This window comes from Mugil cephalus, chromosome 8, assembly GCF_022458985.1.
Source record: "Mugil cephalus isolate CIBA_MC_2020 chromosome 8, CIBA_Mcephalus_1.1, whole genome shotgun sequence".
Lineage (NCBI taxonomy): Eukaryota > Metazoa > Chordata > Actinopteri > Mugiliformes > Mugilidae > Mugil > Mugil cephalus.
In genome coordinates this window covers 5,169,227-5,196,995 of record NC_061777.1, presented here as the reverse complement: position 1 = coordinate 5,196,995, position 27,769 = coordinate 5,169,227, and the positions used below count along the sequence as shown (strand labels likewise).

Below are 27,769 nucleotides of genomic sequence, written 5' to 3'. Positions count from 1 at the left end.
GAAAGCTAAGGCAGCAGATGAAACAGCTAAACAATACATAAAATAATACAGAAATATGGAAGCGTAATGATATCGACTAATATGTAAATGTGTCCGTACGCAGGCATACTTGTACTTAGGGCTGGGTGGTATTTTCTTTCGTTATGATATGAATTTTTACTACACCAGCATACTGCTGTATTTGATTACACAACATTGGGAACGCTGCACCGCGAGACGCTGTTTCAGGCCGGACTATTTTCAGCGTAGCGCCTCTAAACACACACGGTGCGGCCGAGGCACTGTGAGGCGCGGTGAAGATGGAGAGGTGACCAGGCGTCCCTGATTTCTGGGGACAGTCCCCGTTTTGGATGACCTGTCCCCTGACCTGGAGAGAAAAAAATGTTGCACGCACACTACGGTTATTACGGTAGCCGTTTGCGCCGCTATTGACATTACAGACGTAGCAGTTTAAATGTGTTTAAATATGTGGAAATAAATGAAACCATTTCTACATTTCATCTTGAAAACATTTAAGTCGTTTTTTCTTATCTCTGAGCTGTAAATGTGTTTAGATTTCCACATCAGTGCTAACACAGGGCCATGCAAACCTGCTGTTTTACTACTAGTATGAGACTATTCTACAACATTTACTCATCACCACAGTAAAACAGTCCATCCTTAGTCAATCTACCGCATTAATTCCTCTCTCAGTCAGTAAAAAAAGGCTCACGTGATTAAAATGAAAAAAAAAATCTATACCGTGATATACATTTCTGGTCATACCACCCAGCCCTTCCTGCACACGCTCCGCTGTAGTTTCTGTATCAGTGCTGCTGTAGGGGAGCGATGTGTCTGCCGTAGCCTCCTGCTCATGCAGTGGTCTTTTTGAGGCCTGTGGTTCTCAGTCACTGGGTCATGTGTGTTTGATGCACGCCAGCCAGAGAAAGTGGTGCAGCGTGTGCTTTGCAGACATCACCTGGTTTGCATCTTGACTATTTATAAAATCCCATGAGTACATTCTTTGTCAGCCTACACTTCTATATACAGGGCTCACCATCGTGTAAATGCCTTCTCTTGGGCTGCATCCAGCAAGCGTTATGACTCAGGGAAGCTGACTGCACTCTATTTTATATACATTTGTCATATGCATCCCCTGTTAAAGCACATTTCACAGAAGTACATTTTGCAAATACCTGTCGCTGAGTACTTATAAGCGATGTACAAATAAAAATATATTATATAAATGACTAAAAACTGTTTGTTTTTGCACTGGAACTTGCAGGGGAGCTGATGCACATAGCTCCCAATTATCAATTTAGCATTTTAGTGCAAGTGGAAAGACTGGCCTTAAGTCCTAAAATCGAGTAGGATCCAAAGAGAAACGGTGGATTTTTACTTCTGCCCATTTCAATATAACAAGAGTCACATATTGTAAGTAATGTACATGTCATTTTTAGACACCTATGCTTTTGAGAATCACCTCGCAAAAGGATGCAAACTTAACTTACAAATCCTAAAAATCCAAATTGAATCCTTGAGCAGAGATGCTGTGTATGGTTTCCATGACAGCAGCATCGTGTGTCGTCCTAAAGAGTTTGTGTAACTTACTAACTTGTAAGTTTGTGTAACTGGTATGAGACGGATATTTAAGGAGTAGATATTTAAGCCTTGCAGAAACTTGGGCTCATGTTTTTTTTTTTTTTTTTTTTGGCAGTAATCTGCCACCAACAATTTGCTCTACAACTGTTTTGTCTTAGCAGTCTTTCTAAATTTGATAATTCACCAGTCACTTTTTAATGAGGTAATTATCACAGCTCCTGCTCTTTTTTTGGGGGGGGGGTGGGTCACTGTTACACAAGCTTTTGGCTCTTGGTGTAATTCCTTACAAACTTTTTGTTTTTTATTTGTCTTTTTCCCAGAAACTGAAGCGTTATGTGTTTGTTTATTGAAGCTGTCTATTTTTAATTCATCTATTTTTTATTTTTTTTTAAACAGAATTTGCTTTCTTGTCGACTGCGAGATACGTCTGTGTCGTTTTCAAAGTAGGCCTATTTTTGTCTTCAATAGCCTCTTGTCGATGGCGAGGCTGCTCACGTCAGGGCTTTCCAGTGGGTGACGCCGCGCAGGATGGCAGCGAAACCGAGGCTCTTAACATGAGCCTCGGTTCGCTGCCATCACGCTGTACGCTTACACAATCACAAGAATATTGTTTCACCCTCTGGGATGATATTCAGGATCTGCCACGGCATACTCTGCCTTTTCAGCCGCCCACATGAACACTTAGATCATGGGGGAATGCTGGTGAAGTGGCTCGTGTTTATAAAAGGTTTTTTACATCTAAATAGATGGGTTGTAGTTGGTCAGATTCCACCTTTTGTCCCGTCCAGATTGGAAGAAACTAAACAGTGGAAAATGGGGTAATAAGTTTCAGGGAAGTATGACGGGAATTTCCATGAAGATGCACGCGAGCGTGAGCTTCGCTCATCAAACACACTCGAGTAATGGAGGCAGGAGCTGATGCGGATCCCGGAAAATGTTGTCCAATCAATTTGGAGACGTGGAACGGGACAGACGCGGAGCAGACTGCCGCGCTGTGTGAAGTGCAAACAAAAGTCGATAAAATCAACACCTAAAATGAGAGCAGTAGTTAAAAATGGTTTGCCCCCATCTCAGGTTTAAGATGCCGACAAACACTGGATGCTTCGTTTGGTGCGTTTCCATTACCCCTAGAAATGCATAAAACCCAAATATCGCAAAAATAAGTCTGGGACTGGAACCTCTTAAATATCTGAGGCCAACACTTTTCCGCTGTCATGAGTAGGGACGGGTACCGATACTCCGTTACCATAACGACTCCATGGCTGACACAGACGGTAACATACAGGCCGAAAAGCAGTTCGGTCAGTGCCACTGAAGTTTTGATTATCGCCCTGTGGCCGTGCCGACGCAACACGTGACGTCAGTTTTTCGTCTGCATGGATGGAAGTGAACCTCAAAAGTGTCTACTTGAGTTGTTTGACTCATCCGAAGTTTGACCGTACTTCAACAAGCCCTCGAATCTGACACAAAAACCCCTTTCAGTGGAAACGCGTACAAAGAATATCAAAATTTCGGAAATAAATTCTTTTATTTTGTGAAAAAGTGTAATGGGAAATTAAATAAGCGTCTTTTTGTGAAAACCTTGTTACCCGCCATTATAATGAGATACTTTTTTTACTATACATATTATACTACATACATAAGATTGACAATTTCTAAATCTTCTTTTAGTTTATGCAAATTGAAAGGAAAATCCATCTGGTGCAGGTTCTTGGGACTAAATCCTAAAGTGTTGTCATGGGCAGATCTTTAGGGTTTTATCTTGCATGCACTCTGTTCTGTTTTTATGGGAATCTTTAAAAACAGTGTAAAGTTATATCAAATGACCGTAACAGCCAAGGTGAAACAAACGGTTAAAAACCTCAAAGAAAGGTCGACGATAATCCCATTGGAGAAGCTCTAACAGTGAAGGTATAACATTCATCCTTGACTAACTGCATTCATATAATTGTATAATTGCCAAATTCTTTGAGGCCTAATCTAAATAAGTATGTTATTGTAAAAATGATGTAAGAAATGAGCTTTTTACTGGACTTTATAGTGATGAATATGATTCAGATAACCTTGTTACGTTTTCATTTTATTATATCAACTTGAGGAATAAAAGCTTCTTTTCAAAACGGCGTAAGCACCATTAGGCAGCGACGGTTTCTGTCAGGTAAACATTTCATCCCAAATTAAACGTGTTTATCGTCCCGGCGGTGGTTCGGATTCCCTCTAGTCTTGATCTCGAGTCCCTGACCTGCCTGAATCGTAGCCGCCGCCGCTGCTGCGCCGCTGCTCCACTCTGCCGTGAGCCGTCCTCTCGAAATGCCACTGTGGCGCCCGTCTCCATGGCAACCCCTCTGCCTCTGACATCAGTACCACCACTCCACAGCCAACGGGAGGCGGTGAGGGGAAGAGAACGGGAGCCTTGACGCTCCGAAACACTGTTGTGGATTCAGAAGGAGACGTGATTTGTGTGATTTGTGTGATTCGTGGTGGTCGCGCCTGCCGAGACGAACGCAGTGACTCCCGGTTCGATGCGGACGGGAAATGAAAGATGCCGATGCTTGTTCGTCGTCTGCATCTAGTCAATGGCCCTGTCGTTCCATCTGGTCTGCATCATGAGCAGAAGTTACAAATCATGAGTGTGACTTAACAAAACAAGTTGAAAGTGTATTTGTTCTCCTGACTATCTTGCAAATTGTCATAATGTAGATGTTTATGTCAATATTTGGCTTTTTGTAAACTACCATAACCCTACAAAACATGCGTTTGGGAGTAGCAGCTTGACTCTGATCTTTTTTTTTAAAATGTGGCCGACGAATTAATTTGCATTTTTACTTTGTTCAACAATTTCCTATAAAAACGGTCCTTTTGGGCTCTTGTATTAATTGGTTATCCCCATTCAGGGAAACTAGAGAGTGCTTCATTTAATTGGCCGAATTTTAATCTATGCAAAACGACACCATTTAGTGACACAGGCTCTGTTCAGACCTTGCATTAACATCCAACCTGGGCCATCTCGAATGCGAGTGGCCACCTTTAAGTACCCGTGTTCACACTGGCCTTTAAAATGCGTCTCCACGGTGTCCCGAGCCAGCACTCGAAGAACACGTCTCAGCTTTGCGTTCTCCATGCAAATAAACACAGATTTTGTCAGTGGATCAGTAGAATATCATTTACGGATGCTGTCGCTAATGAATCTCTACCGCTGTATGTGTCAATACACGGGGAAAATGATCCATATTCACCTCTGCATTAAGTTATTACTTATTAAATAATTCATTTATTTATTATCTCCTCCCAGACGTTAGTTATTTAAACACAAAGCTCAGATTATAACTAGACACTAGAGCTGCTTAAGTAATTGAATTTTAATCGTGATCATGATTTTGGCTTGTTGGCACAAATTTACATTTAAAATGCAGCTCTACTATATATCTAATCAAGCACTTTGGCGTTAGCCTCAAGTCACCCGGTGGACTGATGAGAGCGAGTTATTAAGTCGTGACAGGAAGCTAGCACCACGAAAATGTAGATATGCTGGTGTTTCTTGCCCAAAACCTGCCTGTTTGTACCTTTTCTGTATAACCGTTTCCATTGAGTTGCACTTTGTGATTGCACTCTGTAATAGCATGTTTACTCTGTTAGCCCTTGGTAAAATTTTAATTTGCTTTTTATATTATTGAGCATTTATTCTTGTTTAAAGTTTAATTTTGCACTGAAAACTGTTCACATATTGTTTATTTATAAGTAGGGCAACAAAAATACAGATGTTTTCCTTAACATGACGGAATAATCGTGATTCAAATATTGATCAGAATAACTGTGATTATCATTTTGGCCTTAGTCGAGAAGCTCTGGTTCTGTGGTGCCACGTGTTATTTTTAATATCCGTTGCCTGTTTTTTTTTTTTTCTACTCGAATGAGACCCAGGACGCGCTTTGTGCTCACACTGTCGAGGAAATGTGGTCAGATGCGCCCCAGACCACCTTCACAAGTGGTTTGCTGCGCTTTCAGGCGGCCGTTTGACATCCTTTCGCTCCGGGACCAAAGTTAATGCAAGGTCTGAATGGGACCTCAGCCAGCAGTGGAATCTACAACCTCGCTGATAACGGAGATAACAAGGTTCAAGTGTAAAGTCAGCACCTGGGATCAGAGGGTTCCAGGCAGCAGTTACATGTGGGTGCAGTGACCTGCTCGTAGAAAGAGAAATGCTGTGCTCATCCTAGATTTTACCGTATTTTACATTTGTGGGACGTTGGAGGGTCCACTAGAAACGGCCGCAGGAGGAATTTATCCTTCTAAATGTTGTTTATTTTGGCGGGGTTCTTCACATCCTACATGTGATTCAGTCGCCAAGTTAAATGAGCTGCATACATTTAATCAGATGTCATGCAAACAGACGTGATAAAAAGTTCTAATCTGAAAGGGAAGAAACAAGTCAAGAGCACAAATGCATTTAGACTGAACGAGCTTTTAATGTAGTTTTTGTGGATTGTGTGTAGATTCTGCGAAGCCTGTTGTGTAATTCAGCTGCTGCTGGAATAACACAAAGGCTCCAGCTTTAAAGAGGAGAATGATAAAACATACAATAACTTTTAGAGAAATCGCCATCATCATTATTTGGAAATAAACTTTCCTGTTGTTAAAGTTCTGGTATCTCATGTGGGTCAGTGTAGAAATGATGAAAAAGGTGATTTGTTTGTTGGTTTTTATTCCCAATATTTGAATATTTTAACAATAATCATGGCAAACTGGGATTTACACAGTAGCTTGGATGTCTGCAATTGAAGTAGGTGTTCAGTGTTCTGCTGGGAAGCTTTTGGACCTGGAATTCATTCATGTGGATGTTACTTAGACATGTAGCTCCCACCCAGACCAGACCAGACACCCTCAATCCATAGCAATGACACTCTTTGATGGCAGCAGTGTCTGAGGCCCCCCCCCTCAACCTGCAGGACTCAAAGTCACAACTGTTTTAGAGGCACAATGGACACAATATTAGGCAGGTGGTCGTAATGTTATGCCTGATCAGTGCATATCTTGTGTATGTGACGCATTAAGACGTCACTTGACCTTCTTCCAGTATCAGGATCTAGTTTTGTTGGTCAACACTCCTCTGGGTCGTATGTGGGACAGCAGTAACTTTCTGAACCAATCAGAGCTCTGCAAACGAGTTGTGTTTGAGCAAACGCTGCATGATGCAATATGCTTGATAAGAGTCATTATAGGATTCAACCAACAACTGTGCCATCTTGGTGACTTACTGACATTTGTGATAGAAACTTCAGAGTCTTGTCTTTCATAATAGACCGAGACCATATGCATGAGCTCCAAAATGTTCATGAAAAGCATCCAGTTTACTTTGCCTATGTCCTAAATAGGCGTGTTTTTGCCGAGAGGCTGGATTGATAAGAGGTTAAGGTACATGAGCATGTTGTGTTTCTAGTGTTGTATATTATAGAGAAATGGACGTGACAAAAGTAAAAGAAACCAGCACAGTTTGTCATCTTGTGGCTCTTCCCAGACTCCAGCTAATAGCAGCTCTTCCAGTTTCACACAGACGATAAAAGCTCTATACCACCTGGTTGTTGACACACGTAGAGTTGTGAGGAAATGGCCTTTATCGTCAGTAGTTCTTGGATATGGGTTTGGTGTTGTCCATGAGGCTGACCCAGAAAATCATATTCATAAACGCCAGTAGCAGTTCAGGTATGTCTATTAAATATATCCAAGACTTTATGTGAAAATAAAAGCGCTTCTGTTTTGTTTTTATTTTTTCTTGATGGTTAATAATTTATATCATAAAAGCGCTTTAACTTTGTTTTTTTATGATACCTAAAGAGGAGGTAGTTTTTATTACAGGTGTGGTTCGTGTCTGTAAGGATTAACTAGGAAACGTAAAGCTGGACCCTGACCTGTAACAACACACTGCACACCACAGCGACGAGCTTTACTCTTCATATACATTAATGGCAAATCTCAGTGTCCACTATGTGCACGGTGTGAGGAGAGGAACGCTTCTTCCACTGTTGCTTTCTCACAGTTGTTTTTTTACATGTTATATGTAGATTAAAAGCTTATGTCTGATGAATTCAGCACTTTCTTTAGCAAAAAAACGTTTTTTATTTTGCCTTGTTATTATTTGCGCTGATGATCTAAAGCGTGTCGTTTTGCACGAGTTATGGAGTTATAGTAGGTGATCGCGCAGAGCTCGTTTTACCATACGGCCGTGAAAAGCTTGAATGGAAGCGTCTATCTTGCAAACATCTTATAGCCACGTTGCTATAAACCGGTTGCTGTGGTTAGTTGCACAGAAACAGGAAGTCTATTTTGTTATGCAAAGAGGCAGATGGACAAAATTGTGACCGGTGTTATATGGTTAATGAGCGAAAAAAAGAGAGAGATGCATGTCTTTCTGTTTGTCTTTTCGTATTATAAACAAGAGTAAGAAGGATGTGATGTGGTTGTGGTGAAACTACTGTCGGCTACTCAGACGAGGGCTCGACTTCATTGATCGCTGCAGAAGTACAAATGTAAATTGGCGTGAGGACCAATAAAATACGGGCTCATGCAATTCAAAAGTGGAAATTAGAAACCGGTTCATGTTAAAATATCATTAGTCTGGGATTACGCAAACGTACCTTCCAACCAAAGTAATCATTTTAAGTATATTATTGATATACCATAATCTGATACCATGTAAGTACATAAAAATCCTGTTTGTTGGCATTAGATTTAATTTGCATCATGCAGCGTGAGTGTGACTTGCTCCAGATTAGTGAATGTGGATCATTAGTGTAAATGCCAAAGATCAACTAATGCTACAGTACCACTCCTTAATGCAACACATTGTGCGAGTGTTTGAAGCCCGTCCCTGCAGCGTGAGGCCGTGCCTCTCTCTGCCTTTAAAGCCTTTGACTCCTGTGATGTTTGTCTTCTCCGTGCTTGGAGGTTCATATCTGCGCTCGGCTTTTTTTTTTTTTTTTTCCCCCCTTCTTCCTTCCAACCCTACCCCCTTGGACATCGTCATGGTTACAGTCCTGTTGCATAACCCGGCAGCTGCAGTGAAAAGCCTTGTATTTGCGTCGCCGTGGAAACGGACCCCCACCGTACACGCATGCACACAGGCATGCACGCAGCGCACCTTCCTTAAAACGGAGCATGCTCAGAAGGCACTGCAGATTACAGAAGAAACAGGAAAGGCACGTCGGAAGATCCCCTTCAGAGTGTACGGCGAGGGACGACCGCACGCCTCTTATCGTCCTCTCAGAGCATCTTTATTAAGAGAAGCAACGCGGTGTAGTTAGTGAGGACGCTTTTAATTTATAACGGCTGCTTTTAAATATGTGACTCTCATTACTGCAGTGATCGAGCATCAGAAGACGGCTACGTGTTTTCATACCACGCCACATTTTTACAGAGTTCAACCTGTACAGAAAATATTCACAAGTTATAAAGTGGATATTGATTAGTCAGAGAGCTGCAACGTAAAGACACACGACAGAGTTGCAGAAATAAGGGTTTATTTTAGTAAAACTAAAAGACGACAGGTGAGACATGGTGAGTTTCTGCCTCTTCAGCAAAGCCCTTTGTCCAGGCCACAGACACTTACGCAGCCAGTACAAGGGTCGTAACACAGATCTGCCTTCGGACGGTTGTCGGTGCACGAAACGTGAGCCAGTCCCACGGTCTCACGTTAACGGCAGAGAATTAATTGAGCGAGACAGGTGCCACAGTCGGATGGCTTTAAAAGCGTTAATCAGGGTCCGCTCCACATCCCCCATCATACGTTGGAAATGAGAAGAAATCCAAAACAAACTCGACGGTGTAATTATCAGTTTAAAAGACGATGAAGATAAATCTGAGCGGCTCAAGACTCCCCGAGACAACCGTATTGAAACTACACGGTGTACTTTGCACTTCCTCTAAAGTCCCTTCTGCTGCTGCTGCGTGCCTGTGCAAACTGACGAGGAACTGAAGGGCTTGCCTCAGTAAACATGGTGAAATGTGCTATGGACTAACACTGCTCTCACAACCGCGTGCACTAAAAATGGACACTATTAATCTATTTCTTTTGTTTATTTTCAATGTTTTTATTACTGAGTAAATTGATTGTTTTGTGAAGACATCTACCATTACCCATTATATCCGTTATATTTAGTTTTTTGTTTGTTTTTCTTGAGATGCTTGTGCACAGCAGTGTATATGTTTTTTTTGTTTTTTTTTACGAAGCATCTGTGTTATTCTGTCTCCAGTTATAAAAGAATTACCACACTGTTAACGATCAAATATACACACATCAAACAGTCGCCAAACTAGACGTACCTATCTTTGATCTTCTGTTGTTCTGTTGCACTAGAACTGTCACGATATCAGATTTTCACTTCTTGAAAAATAATGTTACGTTAATGATATTATCACGTATATCAACAAAAGTGTGAATAATAACCCCTTTAACTTCATTTATGTCGTGTTTTTGGAGAAGAATTACACTTAATCACGATACTTAAGTCACGACACAATACGCTATTGTGATATTATGATATTGTGATATTTTTATTGCAATATTCTACATGGTTCACAGTGAAATTTTAGGTTAAAAAGTGGAAGTTGCTCAAGATCGACCCAAAACATGACTTTTTCTCTAAAAATGAAAATTAAGACTTTCAAAATTATTATCGTATCGGAAGAAAAAGTATCGCGATATATTGGCGTATCGATATATATATATTTTTGCCACTCCTAGTTTACATTGTATCTGTGCCAAAACTAAGCTTTGGACCTTTTGATGGATGAAGTGTCGTAGCTCCCTGGAGGATCTCTAGTGGCGTGGAACAGTTACATGAAGGAACTATTTACTGTCTTCACACACACACACACACACACACACACACACACACACACACACACACACACACACACACACACACACACATTCCTCTCACGAGTGGAAAGGAAGGTCACTCATATTTCCCTCACAGAAGGCTGGCACATTCATGTTTACTTTTCAGTCCCTACACCCCCATCACTATAGCAACTCATTTTCTTATTTTTTTTCTCCTACATTGTGGGTGTTTTTTTTTTTTTTTTTTTCAGTCGTTTCTGTCGTTTGTTGTATTGTATGCGGAAATAAAAGCGGCACACTTGGCTGGACGCAAACGAAGGAAGCCGTGAACGCTGGACGTTTTACTCAATTCGTCTTTCTGAAGAACAGCTGCGTTGTGCAATGTTGGCTTTGCTGCGGCCGAATGGTGGCAAGTTGCAACAGTTTTAGATGAGTTGGCTGCAGTCGTTCAGAGCATTTTTTTTTTTTTTCTGGTGGTACTAGGTCTACGGGACTTGGTTTGACCATCGTTTTCACTGAAGATAGCAGAGCATTACACAGTCCAGACTCTAAATTAAGTATGTGCTTTAATAGTTAAGAACCGAATTAAAATTATGTTAAAAATACGCATGCGATTGAATGAGAACTTGAAGGCAACACCTACTTACAAATAAGGTTTTTATAGATATGAGCTTTAAGTTTACACCCAAGTGAATTCAGACCAGCTGAGTGAACATGAAGAAGGTGAAGCTTCCATTACACCAGAGAAACGAGTCTCATATTCAACGGTGGACAAGTCTGTACCTGGGGTGATGTGGAGGAGGAGGTGTCTCATCACGACGGGGGCCGCGATTTTAAAGACCGAACAATAGAAAACATGTTGACTTGTCACAGTAGTGAAAGCGCAGGTGTATTAATGATGCTTTAAATCCACTAAGTACCCCAGAAAGCAGTGAATCGGCGTGAAGCGCGACCCTCCCCTGCGTGGAATGCAGCCCTCATTAATACGGCGAGTTAAAATGTCACGATTTTCTTCACGCTCGAAACAAACGACCGCGTTCTCATTCATTTCAATCGCCTTGAATCGTGATTTACGCCTTGTTTTGCTGTTTCTGCTCAATTATTAAACTAAACAACTGCAACCAGTGTCTTGAAGGATACTGGGAGTCTGTGGACGTGCTATTACTTGTTGGTGCGTATTAGTCAATAGTGAGTATCGTCCCAGGAGAGGGGAAAAAAGCTGCAGGCAAAAATGTGAATTAACAGTGAACGTTCCTCTTCATCCCTTTATGTCGAGCGTTAACCCCCTTAGTTGGAAAAGTTTAGCCTCAGTTTCAGTTTGACTTCATCAAAAAATACAGCATAAATGAATATTACCTGACACTAAAAGTGAACCACAACACCAGGTTTCTGTGCCTGGATTCCAGTTGTTTCTTTTAATGCAGCGATACATTTACTTCTCTTTTCTTTAGCAGATATCTGTAAAAATATATCTCTGACTGCTTTTCAAATCTGTTGGTTCAGTCAATCACACAACAGCTCTTTTTATTAATTTTACAGTTTAGATGCTGTTAAAGCCTGTGATTCAAACTGATGCTGCTAACCTCCATGTTCACTTTCTACCGCTCGACGGCTGTAACCACAGAGACTTCGTTCTGCGACTACGTTCGTACTCTCTATTGGCAACTCTGTGTTTTTTTTCCTGACTGGATCTCGTTGGTAACTGATCTGCTTTTTCCCCCCTTTTGTTTATCAAACGCTTGTTTACTTAACAAACCAAGCCTCTCTTTTAACTTTAGCCTCAGCTTTGCGAAGCGGGGATTGACCCGTGCTGTGAGTATGTGACATGGAAGGCATGTGCCGTACGGTCTGAGCTTTATTGCCCCCTTCTTCTCTGAATCTGGTTTTAATGTAAATGCCCCACTTTCTAAAACATAAGGTGGGCTAGTTAAATCAAATGCATGCTAATTGAACCGTAAATCTTAGCTTCGTGGCTGCTCTTATATTCAGTTTATGTTGAAACGGGGCCAGAAACGTGGTAACTCAATGTAACGACCATTTTTGGAGGATGTAGTTTGTGGGGTTTGGCAAAATAATGGAAAACATACGTCAGTACAACACAATTCAAGGAATAAGAAAACTATCTGCTTGATACCGTAACCAGAACAAACTAGAATGCATTCGTTCTCAGCGTTGTACCTAATCTATTGGCATACGACTGCATTTTGTGATTTCTTTATCTGCGTTTACTGCGAGATGGAGGTTAGTTGCTGCTCAGCCCGTTTACATAAATGATTCAAACAGGGAAATTGTGTAAAAGCAGATTTTGTGAAGAAATGAATCTGTACGTGTTTACGTTCCTCTACACATTTGTCTGTGAAGCAGCTGCGTTATCAAACACAGTAGTCAGCGATTCAGGTTTCCGGTTTACATTTCACCCTTTGGATTGTTTGGTGTTGTGCACAAAAATAAAGCGCGTCGCCGTCTAAAAATAATGTCGAAGCGATTCTGATTTGAGTTCAGCCAGGTGTTTTGTGTCTCAGCTGTTTTTTTTTCTTCGTGGTACACAGTCATGAAACCTGTGAGAAGCAGCAGCAGCAGCAGAGGCTGAGGTTAAGCTCGTCTTTATCGGCGAACGCAGCCTGCGTCGCTTGTTCCTCTTTGCGTTGCACGCTTGTGATTTAGGGACATGGCACGAACACGTGTTAGCTGGGCATCGCGGCACACACCTGCTGGACCGGTTCGATAACTGCATCTGACGGGGGGCGCTCTATCAACTCAGCCTTGTGTCCTAACGTCAGTGTTTAAGCTGCTGCTTTGCAAAAATGTAAAGTTGGATGTTTTTGTTCCACTCCTTGTGTGTTCTTAAATTGGCTTCGCTCAAAGGGTTTGATCACTGCGCCTTGATAGCGACTGATGCAAACCCACCGTTTCCTGCCGTTACTACTTCACATCAAAAGTTTTTCCAGTGGAAAACCACAGAAAAGAAGCGACTTTTCTCACAGAGCTTAGCGCCTCACTGTCTGCGTTGGTAAGCACGGAAAGATAAGATTTCACTTTTCTCAGCTTTTACATCGTGTGCTCATTACAAATGGTTTCAAAAAGGGAAAGATTAGATTATTTTCAAGCAAGCAACGCTTATTTAGTCCCGCCTTCCTTTTATAATTAATACAACGCAGGCGTGATGCCACATTCATCCACAATATTATTCAAAAAGAAGTGAAGGAGGAAAAAAAAGAATAACTTCACTCATGAAATTGGTCCTACTGACCTTTCCTTTTTTTTTTGATAACCTGCAAATATAGCAATCAGACATTGAAGAATAACCTCAGTCACATTTAAGTTTTTAGGTCAGTGACACAAATTCCATTCGCTGCTGTTTGCAGATCCTCATCCGGACACTTAGCTGCTGGTGGAACTCCACATGGAAATCGTCTTGTAGTTCGCATCAGTCACTGAAGCTGGAGCTTTATTGTCAGCGTGCGGCTAATGCGATTCATGCTTCCTTAAATACCCAACACATAAAATAAATGCGCTGGTAAAGTGAAAGTGTGCGAGTGACAGGCTCACGCTGGAGTGTGTGCAGACGCGTGTTTGTGCTTCACAACTTTTTTCTGTTCCTTTTTTTGTGTCATGGATTTGTTTGTTTGTTCAGAATCAGAATTAGTTTATTGATCCCGAGGTGGAAATCGCTTCTCGTTACAGCACCTCCCACTCAAAGTGTTCAGAGCTAAGAGCAACATAGGCAATAAGAATGTGTAAGAATAAGAATACACGTGTCAATGTGAAAAACTTCAGGCATAAAGTTTGAAAACAACTTCAAGTTTCTGTTCACAACGTGTTTCTTAAAAACCAGCATGAGTTCTATGTATTTACTGCATGATCAGACTGAGCTTTTATTCATATGAACCGTTTTCCCCAGTTTACCTTTAGTTGTACATTGATGCTACTGAATAAATATCAGCAAAAGAAAAGAAGGACTTAGCTTTAGGGTCGAGAAGATTTGCAAGACTCACAACTTCAGTGCAAAAGTAAAAAAACAAAAAACAAATCAGTTTGCATTATTCACTTTAACTCTTTGCCTTTTGAGAGTCTGCATACAAACATCCCTTGTGGAACGAATACCTCGTAGATGCCATGATGTTGTTAAATCCTGATACCTGATAATTATAGCAAACGTGTCTTCTAATAAGTTACTCTTTACATAATAATCATGTTTATTTAGATGCAGAGGATACAATGATCTTTTATATACAAATCTGCTTTTGCTTCCAAACTTTTGGCCTGTTGAACCGAGTTGTTGCTCTATCACACCATTGACTGCATGTGTTGCAGAGCGGGAAATTATTGCACTTAATGAGTCCAGAGTCCAATAAATATATAAAGGAATATGTACAAGTGTATGACGACATGTTATCATGATATCATCATAACTATGTGTAACTTGGTATCAAATTGTTGACTGTTCTTTTTGTTTGTCTGTTTTGTTTTTTTTGAATGATGCAGCTCTGCTTACGACCGAGACAACAAGATCCGCGTGGCCATTAAGAAGATCAGCCCCTTCGAGCACCAGACGTACTGCCAACGCACCCTGAGAGAGATCAAAATCCTGCTGCGCTTCAAGCACGAGAACATTATCGGAATCAACGACATCATCCGCACGCCAACGATCGACCAGATGAAGGATGTGTATCCTGAATGAACCGTTAATGGCACTGATAACTGTTGATAATTCATAGGAGTCCAGGTTTTTCATTAAGGGACTCTGAGATTCTTCACATTTATGTGACACTTTTAAGTTAAATCATAGTTTCTCTGTATCAAATAACTGAAACACGGTGGAGTAGGTGCGTTCCAACCTTTGAGAATAAGCCTCATTTTGCTGGTATTGAGCCCAACAAAAGACTTTGTGGCGTGTCAGAAGCTTCTAGTGAGAACGAGTCTTAAACTCACAGCTTTGGTGGATGAGTAGTGGTTTTCATTTGTGTTCTCTTACATAACAGCCACCTGTCATCACACATTTGGCAGAGATGCTCTTCCCTGTAGTCAACAGTAGCAAACTGGGTGAGTGTTTGCTGTTACTGTTCCTCACCCGAAAGAGCACAAGCGTTTATCCAAAACCTAAAACTCTATTCGGTTTCCTTTATTCGTTCTTATCAAGGGACTTGGTCCTTTCGCCACCGCGACACCTCGGGGACTTTGAGATTTGACAGAATCGTTACACCCAGTGCAGCGGTCAGGAGTAATTCAAGCTCAAGATAAATGTCTGCATCACTGCTGAGAATGTTTAGATGTCATCAGTATCATGATTAATGCCCTGATACGTATTTATTCAGGATTCAGTTTAATTCAAATTAGATTGTTTTTAAATACACCTGCATCATTTCAGTGGATGACTGTGTTATTATGAAGTAGCTGTCTGAGGAGAACTTCCTGCAGAAAATGCTGTATTACATTACTGCTAATTTAATCTCTGTAAATTAAGTTTTAACTTACAAGTTTTTATGTTTTGCACAATTTACTGAAACTAAAAATACACAAAACCTTATAATATAATATATTAATATTATAATTTCATGTCATAAAACACAAAACATCAGAAAATATGACATCAAAATTAATGGTGACTAACAGCAACAATAATAATGTAGAAATAAAAACAGAAAATGTCAGCGTGTGCGTGCATGTGTGTGTCAGTTGATTTTTAATGAGCAGCGAAACATAGAATCCAGTATACGAAGTCGTCATCAGAGGCTTTATGTGCTGCATGAAATCAGTTCACATTTCACAGAGTGATGGAGATAGAGAAATTATGGTTTTACTCCTGAATTAAAACAGTTTATTATCATTTACCTTGTAGTGTTAAACTATATTTGCTGAAATCAAGCAGGGCTGAAATGTTCAATATTGCCACTTTAAATGTTTGTAGAAATCAGGTTTCAGTTCATTAATGATGAGTAATGAAGGAACATTTTGAAATGACTGGTTTAGATTTCAGCTAATTATCATTGAGCGTCATTGTTGCAGGATGCGGTAACGATTTGACTCATAGCCGCGTGGTTTCCAGACGAATGCGTGAAAAGTGGATTTCCTTTAACCTGGAACCGTGCAGATATATTGTCCAGGATCTCATGGAGACGGACCTGTACAAGCTCCTGAAGACTCAGCACCTGAGCAACGACCACATCTGCTACTTCCTCTACCAGATCCTACGAGGCCTCAAGTACATCCACTCTGCCAACGTCCTGCACCGCGACCTGAAGCCTTCCAACCTCCTGCTCAACACCACCTGTGATCTTAAGGTAGCGAACAGAAACAATCACCAGCAGGAGGAAGGAAAAAGCCTCATAACTGTTTTTTACCATTTCTTTTATCTCGACATTGTGGCCGTTTACTTTTTACGTCTATTTGCAGATCTGTGATTTCGGGTTGGCTCGCGTTGCTGATCCCGACCACGATCACACTGGTTTCCTCACAGAGTACGTCGCCACTCGCTGGTACCGAGCTCCTGAGATCATGCTCAACTCCAAGGTGAGTGTCCCTGCATTTTATTTTGAAAAGATGAACACGTTGGGGGAAAGCATATTGACCGTTTCCTAAAGAATATTAAATACATTTATATTGATAGGGTCCCTTTTTTTTAATGGTTCTTGTGGCTGTTTGAGTCACTTCTCACCCTCCGCCTTTGGTGTTGCACAAAACAACAGGCGCTGCAAGCTTTCACATGAGTCATTTTAAACATTTGTGTTTGACGAAAAGTAGGTCAAGATTGCACCACAAGTGTCCTAACATTGTAGTTGAAAACAAACCTCAAAATCTGTTTCAGGAAATCTGATAATCGAATAAACTGCAAGAACTTTACCAGAACTTAAATACTTTGTTACATTAATGTGATTTTTATATCGACTTCCACCTATTTCAGGGCTACACCAAGTCCATAGATATCTGGTCGGTCGGTTGCATCCTGGCTGAGATGCTCTCCAACAGGCCAATCTTTCCTGGGAAGCACTACTTGGATCAACTCAACCACATTTTGGGTAACAAATCCCTTTCATGTGCATTTGCTTTATATGCTGTACTTCAGTGGTTCTCACACTTTTTTGGGGCATATGTTCCATCGAATTTCAGTTTGAAGAGTCTGCAGGATGTTTGCTGTGCATATATTTACCCACATACAGTGTCAGTAGTACGGCAGCCCACCAGGGTCTAATTTACTCCCCCACGTTCTCATAATGAATTGAATGCGTGTTGCAAACAACGCGGCGCCCGTGTTGTTTTTCCTATTGCTCCTTAAAAGCATTTCACGTAGCATTAGAGAAAGTCATTTGTGTGGTTCAGTGATAAAAAATTTACATTGCCGCCACTTTTTAAAACCAGATGTGTGTGCTCTTGATTTTTGTGACCGTGGAGATTTACAATTATTTTAATGGAGTTGTTCAAAACCCAAAGGAAACGACTCCAGATGTAACGTGAACTAGCGAAGCTTTATGAGTAAGTTAGATTGAAAGTCAGCAGTTTACCATAAATTAGACTAATTTTCTGACACTTTATTTAATCTTCTCAGACACTTCTCAGAAGCGTTCAGTTCAGTGTTTGCGTAGATGAACTGTCGCTAAATCCAGTATCCGCGTTATTACAGTAATAAAAACTCACCTTACTGACCTATTACCGTCATCCTTCACAACGCCGGGAGCATTATACCAGTAACTTCTAAGGTTTCCTGTAAGTCGAGACAAAATATGAGTCCGTTATATAATAAAATGTCAGTCGAGTCTTTGACGACTTTAGACTTGAGCTAAACTTTCACACTCCGCCAGTAGCAACAGCTTCCTGGTGCCAGCCCCTCGATGCTGTAGCTGTTAATATGCCCTTATCGAGTCACACTTTCTGTGTCTTGGAGCTAGACCACATATTGCTTCTCCCATCTGTCCCATTTGTTGTTCATTCAGACTTTTTTTCAGAAAACTTTAAACCTTGTTTAACTGAAAAAGCTTGGTGATGGCTGTGTCATAAATGAATTTTATGATTGTCTTTGTTTTTTGTCCCTCAGGGATCCTGGGTTCTCCCTCCCAGGAGGATCTCAACTGCATCATCAACATTAAGGCCAGGAACTATCTTTTGTCGCTGCCATTGCGCTGCAAGGTCCCGTGGAACCGCCTCTTCCCCAACGCCGATCCAAAAGGTTAGAGCCGGGACGGTCTCCGCACTGACAGCTGTTTCCACTGAACGTATGAGGAATATTTTAAGGGTTGAAGGCGCAGACATAGAATATGATTTTATATTAAAAAAAAAAAAAACCAACACATTCAAGCAAAAACATGGCAGCTGTAACCACACAGCTGGTTTTAACTGATATTTTAAGTTAAACGCAGGGCTTACAGTATCTCCGGCACCGTGTCGGATTTCCGTCGTGTGACATTTGATCGCAATTAAAAAAAAAAAAAAAAAAAACATCAGAAGATAGAAGAAAAAAAAAAAGATGTTGACACAGATATTGTCAGGTTTCGAGCTGTCAATTGAGTTCACCTACCAATGAAATGAGAGTAACTCAGCTAAACATCACTAGCCAATCAGAAGTAGAGTGGGGGTGGGTCTTGCTGATGCTGCATTCAGGACAACTTGGACAAAAATGAGCTCTGAGATGTCAAACTCAGAAATTCCCGCTTCCAAAATAAAAAAACAGCTGCTGCACAAGTTTTAATGTTCAGCAAACGGTGACAATTTACCAAACTTATTTTTTCTCCTCTGAGTTAACCTGTAACGTGAGAAGTCTGAAATTTCCAAGTTGGAATTTTGAATTTCGAAGCTTTCATGAAGGCATCATCTAAACTGTCGGAAAGATGGAGAGTAGATTTATGAAGCTAGGAGAAGGTGATATAACTACAAATAAATTATTTAAAAATAGTAAAAAATAGTAACTAATATTAAATGCTAGGATGTAAATTTTATGAATATATATATTATTTATAGTAATTAGTAATTAAATTTCCAATTAATTATTCAAGTTCATGAAGCATATCTACTGTCAAAATAGATAGATTATAATAGAGAATATATATACTACAAATAAATATTTACAAATATATAAAAATAGTAACTAATATTAAATGCTAGGATGTAAATTTTGCAATTTCGAGTTGGAATATTAGCTACAGTCGTTTTTGTATAAATTGAAACTGAATTAAATGGTTAAATTGCTAAATGAAAAACTGTTTTTTTTTTTTTGTTTTTTTTATTTGAGCCCTGTAAATGTGAATATGTTGCATTTAATAGACACATTTTGTTTACTTTAGGGTTTTATTAGCTTGCAACCAAGATTTTATTAGACCCACCTCACACACACAGTTAACTTTGACTCTAACTAGTTGTTGTTACTCTGGAGGAGAGCTTGGATATGAATTTCAGTCCTTTCTTTTATTTTAATTGGGGCATTAACAGTTTACTTAAATAAATTTGTTAAATACAAATTATTTTTTTTTTTTAATTTAATACGTGACAGACATTCACACGTTGAATGGTGTGACCCTCAAAATCAGTAAGTGAAACCGAAGCAGCGCCATAGATGACGAGTAAAACCGAACTTCCTCTGGGCAGAATGGTTAAAAGCACAGGGTCCTCTGGCTGCCCAGCTCCACCACATGTCCACCTACGTGTTCTGTCAATACGAACCATGGCCCACTCCACCCGCAAGCACACGGCCGCTTCAGAGATCCCTCCTCTCAGACTAAAAACTAAAAACTGCATCATATTCATTTCTTAACGGTCAAATCTGCACAGCTTTCCTTTTCTTTTCCGGCCCAGCAGGTTGTTGCGTCAGGCCGTCATCTTATGAACTTGTAAATGTTTTTTTGCTGCAGCTCTGGACCTGCTGGACAAGATGCTGACCTTTAACCCTCACAAGAGGATCGAGGTGGAGCAGGCCCTGGCGCACCCCTACCTGGAACAATATTACGACCCCACAGATGAGGTGGGTCAGCTCGTTGTTGTTTTAGGAGCCTGCTGTGATGAATTCATTCATAATGTTCCCAACCAACAAACTCTTGACGGCTGAACTTAACTTAGGCTGAGCACATTTTTTTCTGCTTCCTCCTGCAGCCTGTTGCAGAGGCCCCGTTCAAATTTGAAATGGAGCTGGATGATCTACCCAAAGAGACACTGAAGGAGCTCATCTTTGAAGAAACTGCACGTTTCCAGCCCAGCTTTAGGTCCTAACATCTCACACAGGTAATATTACGTGAGGCTCGGAGACAGTAAGCGAGGGGCCGCGTTTACAACGGAAGAACAGCTGTTTGCTATTCTGAACTCTTGAAATAGTCCTTAAAACATTTTGCTCAGTTTACCAAGTAATTTCTCAACAGCTGCACAAATTTAAAGCTTAAATTTATCTTTTTGTTGAAGCAGAGACACTTTAACGTCATCGATCTGCACTTGTACAAAAAAAGCAGATTAGTGCTTTATCACGCATGCATCCAAATGCCGTATCTTTATATATATCTTTATATATTATAGAAGTTGTAGTTCAGCCTCTATAGGATCTAACTTTGAAATGAACACATTCAAACACTGACATAATAATTGGGTTCTTCAATCAATCAAAAAACTGACTTGTCTAGTACATGTTTATTTTTGTCTTCATTTGATTCCAGTGACAGTTTGTCGAAACTCAACGCAATGACATAATTACGACAACACCCCGCAGATGCGCTGGCGTGGCACATGTATAAATAGTTAACGTGCGTAGATTGTGACATTATCTCCGAGTAAGTCTGACGCATTAACTGTAAAGTGACACAGCTCATCAGGATCCTCTGACATTTACGGCACATTGCACTAATCACTCCCGGTGTTTGTAGTATCGCCGCGTTGATGCCTTCGCGTTAAATGGCCTTTTCACAATTAAAAGCCGTTTCGGGAGCCGCTATAAAAAAGGTCAAACAACAATGAGGGCCAGGAGATATTTTTACGGTTTCCCGTCCCGATGACGCTCGTCTTATGAGGTGTCCTCTCCCCCTGTGATCTCCGCTAACCACCAGCTGCTCCCAGCAGGCCGCTTGTTGTGATAATAGCAGTCCACGCTTTATAGCCTGCCCCCCCCCATCCCCTCCGTGCACTCGATGGGCTGCGTGTAATTACTGTGGTTCCTCTGTGCAGCCGCTTCGAAGCAGGAACACGTGTGCGTTGAAAAGAAACGGAACGTGTCATCTTCCAGATTAAGGCAGCATAAAGCTCACAGACGTTTATTTCCCGCGGCTCTAAAGTCTATATTTACATATTACTTCCTTATTTCAGTGACTTGAGAAACTTCTGTTCATGTGTCTCTGCTCTCTGACGTGTCTCCTGGAGGTTTTCACTGTACAGAGCCGTATATTAGACATTAGACATGGGCGCCATGTTTGCTACATCAGAGGGAAGATTCTACAGTGTGACCCTATAGGATGGATGTACTATGTTAAAATAAACGTCTTATTTTCATCTATAAATCTTATTGCCAACGTCTGTCAATATGTAAAAGGCCCTCACTTAAATATCCCAGCGTCTACTTCCTTTAAATATCTTAAATGAGCCTGTAAAATGCTTTGTAGCCCAATCGCCTCATCAGAGCTGTGTTTACCTTTTCTTCAGTCTCCGTGTTCATTCATAATCGTTAAAAGGTTGAAATTACTCAGAAAAACTATAAATACTCAGAAATAGTGAAAATGAAACTAGTCTTACTGTTATTTGATATTATCATTAGTATTATCATTACAGCATTAGCACGATAGCTGTAACAAATTAGTAGTAAAGTTACGTGTCAATTAAATTTCTACATGGACTTAAATTACATGCACACATGGTTTTACAGTATATATGAAGGTACCTAATAGTTTTCTAAGCCTTTAGTCTAGATAACTAGCTAGCATAAAGCTAGGCTAACTTCAAACTTCATTCATTTGTGAAGCAGCGTTTTTGAGACCAAGGTTCACATTAATGATGATATGACTTTATTTTTTCTATATAAAATCTTAACAAACATCAAAGAGAGACATTGACATTTACCTCATCACATAATAGGGAGAAATCAGTTGACATCCAGTTCTTCCTTTTAATCTTCTGCTCCATAACTTTCTCTGTTTTTGTTCACTGGGGAAACGGTGGAGTTTCCTCCGTGTTTTCCTGATCCTGTGCTGGAGCCGTAGTCTGAGCTCTGTGGCATATTTTAACTTTTAATCCAACTTTATTCTCTGTTATTGCCACTTCTCTGTGGGTGAATATTAGTTAGATGTATCCAACATGGCGCCCATGAAACACGTGACCAGCTCAGAACCAATCAGCAAAGAGGGACAGCTCAGACGCTCCATTTCCTGGTTGGACTGATTCTCTCATATATACGGATCAGGCTGATATTTGAGTTCAATAAATGTTTGTATATTTGGTTGAATTGAGACTTGTAATATTTTTTATCATTGTGTCATTTTTATCATGTAAATGGAGGGAAAAAGAGCAGCATCGGCTCAGAAAAATTGGCAACACGTCCTTTAGCCATCAACCAATGCTGATGTAAAAACAAATCAGTATCGGCCCTAAAAAAAAAAAGAAAAAATAATCGCTATCGGTCGATCTCTAGCACAGAGTCTCACGCTCTCTCTGTTTCCTTCCCCTCCAGATGATTCTGTGGACTGGCTTCTTCGTTGCCACTGCTCCTCCCTCCGCCTCCACACTGTTGCTGTGATCATTTTGTTTTATTTTATTTTATTTTTTTGGATATCATCCTCCCCCTGTGTCTACATCACCTGGATTCCTTGGGTCTCACTCGTCAAGTCCACTTTGCTCAGGAATGGCGTCAGGAATCACTCAATCAGTCATTCTCCGTTTCCTGTTTCTTTCTCTTCTCTCTGTATCTTCCTCTTCTCTCTCTCTCTCTCTCTCTCTCTCTCTCTCGGAGATGGGGTGAGGTTGAGGTGAGGAGGGGGGAGGTGGCGGGGAGGGTCCCATCACAGCCTACAGTGTGGGGGTGGGGTTTGGGGGGCGTCTTCGTGTGTTTTAAGCCAAGATAAACAATTTTGTGTGTGTCTCAAAGGTGTTTGGCTCTGGCTATTAATATTCAAGACCTTCAGTGTCCAGTGGATTGACAGTGATAGACTAGCTGTTGTTGTTTTTTTTTTTTTCTTTGGTGCAGCTGTCGTGGTTCTAACTCTGCCTACATTGCACAAAAGAACGGTAGATAACACGCAAAGAATCATCCATCATTACAAATGATAAAAAAACAAAAAAAAACAAAAGGTCTTTTGAATTTTCTAACCTTTGACACACACTGTTACGAGGGATGCAGTGATCTGTCTGGTATTTTTCTTTTTTTTTCTCGCTTGAAAAAACCCAAATTAAGTCGCCTGATTTATGCAATGACATCACAGAAGCAGCCAGAGGCTACGTGCAAAGCCGCCACTCGACGTGTTGGTCCGCATTTCTATTTTATCGAACCTGTTTTAATTCTTAACACACTCGCACGGAAAGGCCCAAATGCAAATATATACGTATAAATATTTATATATATATATATATATTAAAAAAATACTTAAAGAGTCTTAAGATGTTTTAATGGAAAAAGTGGCGATGGGTGAAATCTGAACCGATTTCTTTTTATTAAAAACATTTAAAAAACAAAAAACAAAACGCCCGCTTTGATTTCGGCCTCATTTAAAAAAAAAAAAAAAAAGCACCTGAAATGTTTCATCATCAATTTCTGCCTTATCCCTGAGAAAGTAGTTAATTTCACACAGGTCTGTGTGTACAGGATGATATTTTTCATAAATTGCGGGGAAGTTTACTGCGTCAGGAAAAAACTAATCATTTATCACAGAGAACTTTTTTTTTTTTTTTTTTTTTCTGGAGGAGACGTTTTTGTGCCTCCATTTTTTTTTTCTCCCCCGTTTTACGTTCCCTCTTCTTCGGTCTCTCTCTTTCTCTCGCCTTTGTAGAACAATACTGTGCCCTTTGCATGACTGTTATAAGCTCTGTATACAAAGATGACGATGTTAAGTGCCACACAAGCCGGGCACGTTCCTCGCGGAGAGCGCCCAGGCTCTATCTGTTCTACCGTCGGTGGTTTATCACACTTTTCCAAACACATGGTGCTTCTCGTCGCGTTTCTTTCTTTTTGCTTTAGCCTCCTCTTTCCGTCTCCGTTGTGCATTTCTACAGACTTAACTCTCCTTTTATTTAATTTTTTTTTTTTTTTTTTTTAAACCATCCGCATGCTAACACATCTGGTTGTGCAAATAGGAGAATAACCATATATCTGTACTTATTACACACACACACACACACACATACAAAAAAAAAGAAAACACAAAACGTTTTTCCTGACCCCTGAGAAACGGGATCGAGGCGAGATGAATAAAACTCCAATGTAAAAGATATATATATATTTTTTTTTTGCTTTAAATTGCACATTTTCATGCTGATGAACGTCAGTACCAGCTGAAAAACCACCGTTGCTGATCGAAGACTGTTGAATCTGATGCTCGCGTTTCAAAGTGAAATGAATTTAAAGAGGATATATTTGGGTTTGGAGTTAAAGGCAGCGATGCTTCAGCGGCCGAACGCGTCCTTCCGTCCGTTTACAGGAAGGCCTCAGATCTGTTTAGCTTCATGGTACACCTTGGTCGGGTTGCAGCACCACATCTTCAAATCATTTGCTCAAGTTTGCATCTTGAACTTCGACTGAAATCAAATTCCATTTCACCCGAGTGTGGATTCCTCAAGAATCCTGTTCTGTTGGCACTTAAAGTAATAAAGATGAAGCCATTTAAATCTAAAGTGAGATCATTTCAGAGGTACCGGGCCGGGGTTTCTTTCTCTTTTCTTCACGATAACCACATTTCTTGTGTTCTGTCCCAGAAAGTAAGTAAATTCATGAGTTTTGTGTAACGATCGAGTCCTGGGCTCTGGTCGATTTTTTTAAATCACAGAGCCAAAGACAAAAAAAGACGGTTTTACTTTGTGTTTTTCTGACTTAAATAAATAATCTTAGACTGAAACTAAGGGAGGACGCTAGAGCTCCGCTGAGATGCACTCAAGCCATAAACGGTCAGTCAGTCTTGTCTGTGGCACCTCTGACCACGGCCGACTGTGACGTCTCGTACGCTCACATCACTGCAGCCACGACTCGAGGTTTTACGTTTATTTCGGCTCCTGTTTGCGCTGTGAGATTAACGTGCTGGTGACAAACGTGTGAGTGAGATTTGGGGGGAAAAAACATCCTTTTTTCTTTTCAAGAGGTAAAATTATTAGGAAGTTCTTTCATTTGAACTAATTGTAGGTTAATATGAGAACGTAGAACAATAAATAAATGGTTTGCTCCAAATGGAATTAAAGAACTTTATACAAAGAAATTAACTTTAAAGATTAAATAAACATCTAAAAGAAGAATTTGTTTCTGACCGTAGGGTAATTATTACAGATTATTCCCTTAAAGCTATTTGTCGTTTGGTCTGTAACTGGTGAAAAGCAGTTTCCAGACCTGCAGCTTAACCGAGATAACAAAAAAATTAAAAGAAAAAATGCAGCAAGCAGGAAAAATGAAGCTTAAATGATGCAATGATGTTCTTTAAATAAATAAAAAAAACACTTCTGCTGCTTTAAAACTCTATTTTTTTCCAAATAATCAGAGCAAACATAATGTTCTTAAATTAAAAATAAATAAAAATTAAAACAAACTTGTATACCATGAATTTATATTTAAAAGTAAACTCCCTCCCCTCCCAAAAAAAAAAAGGAAAAAACATTAAGAGTTATGGTTCCATCTGCAGATTTAACTCGTTTATGACCAAAACTCGCAATTTTCTTTTTGCACTCGATTTACCTTTGGTCTTTGATCAGATCAGCGCTCCTCACGCCCGTCTGTCACGTTTATTAAATGCACTTGCTTCTACAGTAGTTGGGATTGGATCTAGTAATCTTCTGAGGTGCCTGCCAGGACTTGACTTGCCTGTAGATAGTTTTTTTTTTTTTTTTTTTTTTTTTTTTTTTTTTGTGGGGGGGGGGGGGAAGGAGGGAGGGAGGGCAGGGGGATCTAGTGAGAACATCACGGGCACTGGAAACTTTACCGGGATTCGTTGTATTAAAAAATATAAATAAATTTAAAAAAAAAAAAAAAAAAAAAAGAAGCTTCTGCTGAGTTCTTTGTGCGACCTGTCTGTTTGTGCCTTTTTTGATAGTCTTGATATCCAAGATTTGATGTGCAGCTTTCGTTTAGTCGGGAATCCGTTGTAATCGCAGTATACGCTCTTAAATGAACACAATCATGTCTTTTTGGGGGGGAGGGAGGGTAGGGGAGGGGAGGTTTTTGGAGTTTGGTATCCTTATAATTCAGTTATGTAAATTTTAAAGAGATTTGTTGCCACAGCTGTGTGATTTGTGACTTGTATTGAAAAGATGAAAAGCAAACATTTCTATTTTTTGCGTTACCCCGTTGTTTTTTTTTTTTCTTCCTTGAGCCTCTTTTTTTTTTTTTTTTCTTTTTTTTTGGGATGTTTTGTGCATATATTTTTATTGTAAAATGAATGTTATGTTTCTATCAGACACTAATCTTGTTTAAGTTGTCTCCAGTGGAACTTCTTCACTCTGTATGTTTTGATCAGTATAAACCTTTAATTGTGTAGTTAACATTTCAGAAAGAGGAAAGAGAAAAAAGAAAAAAAAAAAAAACAAAACAACAAAAACAAGATCCTTGGTTGTGTTTTTAAAGGTTTCTGTTTGACCTGCCATTGAACACGTGTTGAATTGATTGGTCAGTTTTATTTCGCTGTCGTGTGAAGGATTTGACTTGAACGAAGCATTTGCTATTATTAAAGACTGGCTACTTTGAAAAAAAATAAAAAATCTGTTTTTAATTATTATTTTTTTGTTTTTCGCTTTTGCAACTCATGACATTTAAATAGACGCTCATTAAAACACTGTACCTTCATTAACACGTCTGTGCAGTCTCTTTGTGCATAAGGAAACGTGAATGAACAGAATTACATAAGAAATACACCAATCAGCCACAACATTATGACCACGATGGGAGAAGTACATGACATTTTGTGAAGATTCAGTGAAACCTTTGAACTTGTCATTCATTCATGTGGTTTACAGTAAAACACAAAGTCACTAGCAGGAGATGTTTCTCGTTTCTAAAAGTGTTTAACTGATTGCTTTCCAGCCAAAGTCCAAAATATCACAGGCTTCCCAGTGATTGGTTATAAACTGTTCAAAATATTTATTAAAGACGCTGTGTGCTCTGCACTTTTTTTTCCTCTGCTGCGTGTTTTACACCTCAGCAGTGTCAAATTTATACTTTATCCAGTAGTGGATAAGAAATGAAACCGTAACCACATAACATGATACTACAGT

General features: G+C 40.0%; 1 protein-coding gene across 1 annotated transcript in view; it reads left to right on the top strand.

The window, feature by feature from the left end:
• The window catches only part of mapk1 (mitogen-activated protein kinase 1), a 29,275-nt gene extending 3,126 nt beyond the window's left edge, over window positions 1-26,149 (top strand). The window contains exons 2-9 of the mRNA XM_047591783.1: window positions 14,903-15,085; window positions 16,509-16,698; window positions 16,811-16,927; window positions 17,319-17,433; window positions 18,447-18,578; window positions 20,254-20,363; window positions 20,492-20,620; window positions 23,040-26,149. Of these exons, the coding sequence (XP_047447739.1) occupies window positions 14,903-15,085; window positions 16,509-16,698; window positions 16,811-16,927; window positions 17,319-17,433; window positions 18,447-18,578; window positions 20,254-20,363; window positions 20,492-20,608 (964 nt within the window). The 3' untranslated portion in view covers window positions 20,609-20,620; window positions 23,040-26,149. The remainder of the gene's footprint in view (window positions 1-14,902; window positions 15,086-16,508; window positions 16,699-16,810; window positions 16,928-17,318; window positions 17,434-18,446; window positions 18,579-20,253; window positions 20,364-20,491; window positions 20,621-23,039) is intronic.
• Window positions 26,150-27,769: the final 1,620 nt, after the last annotated feature.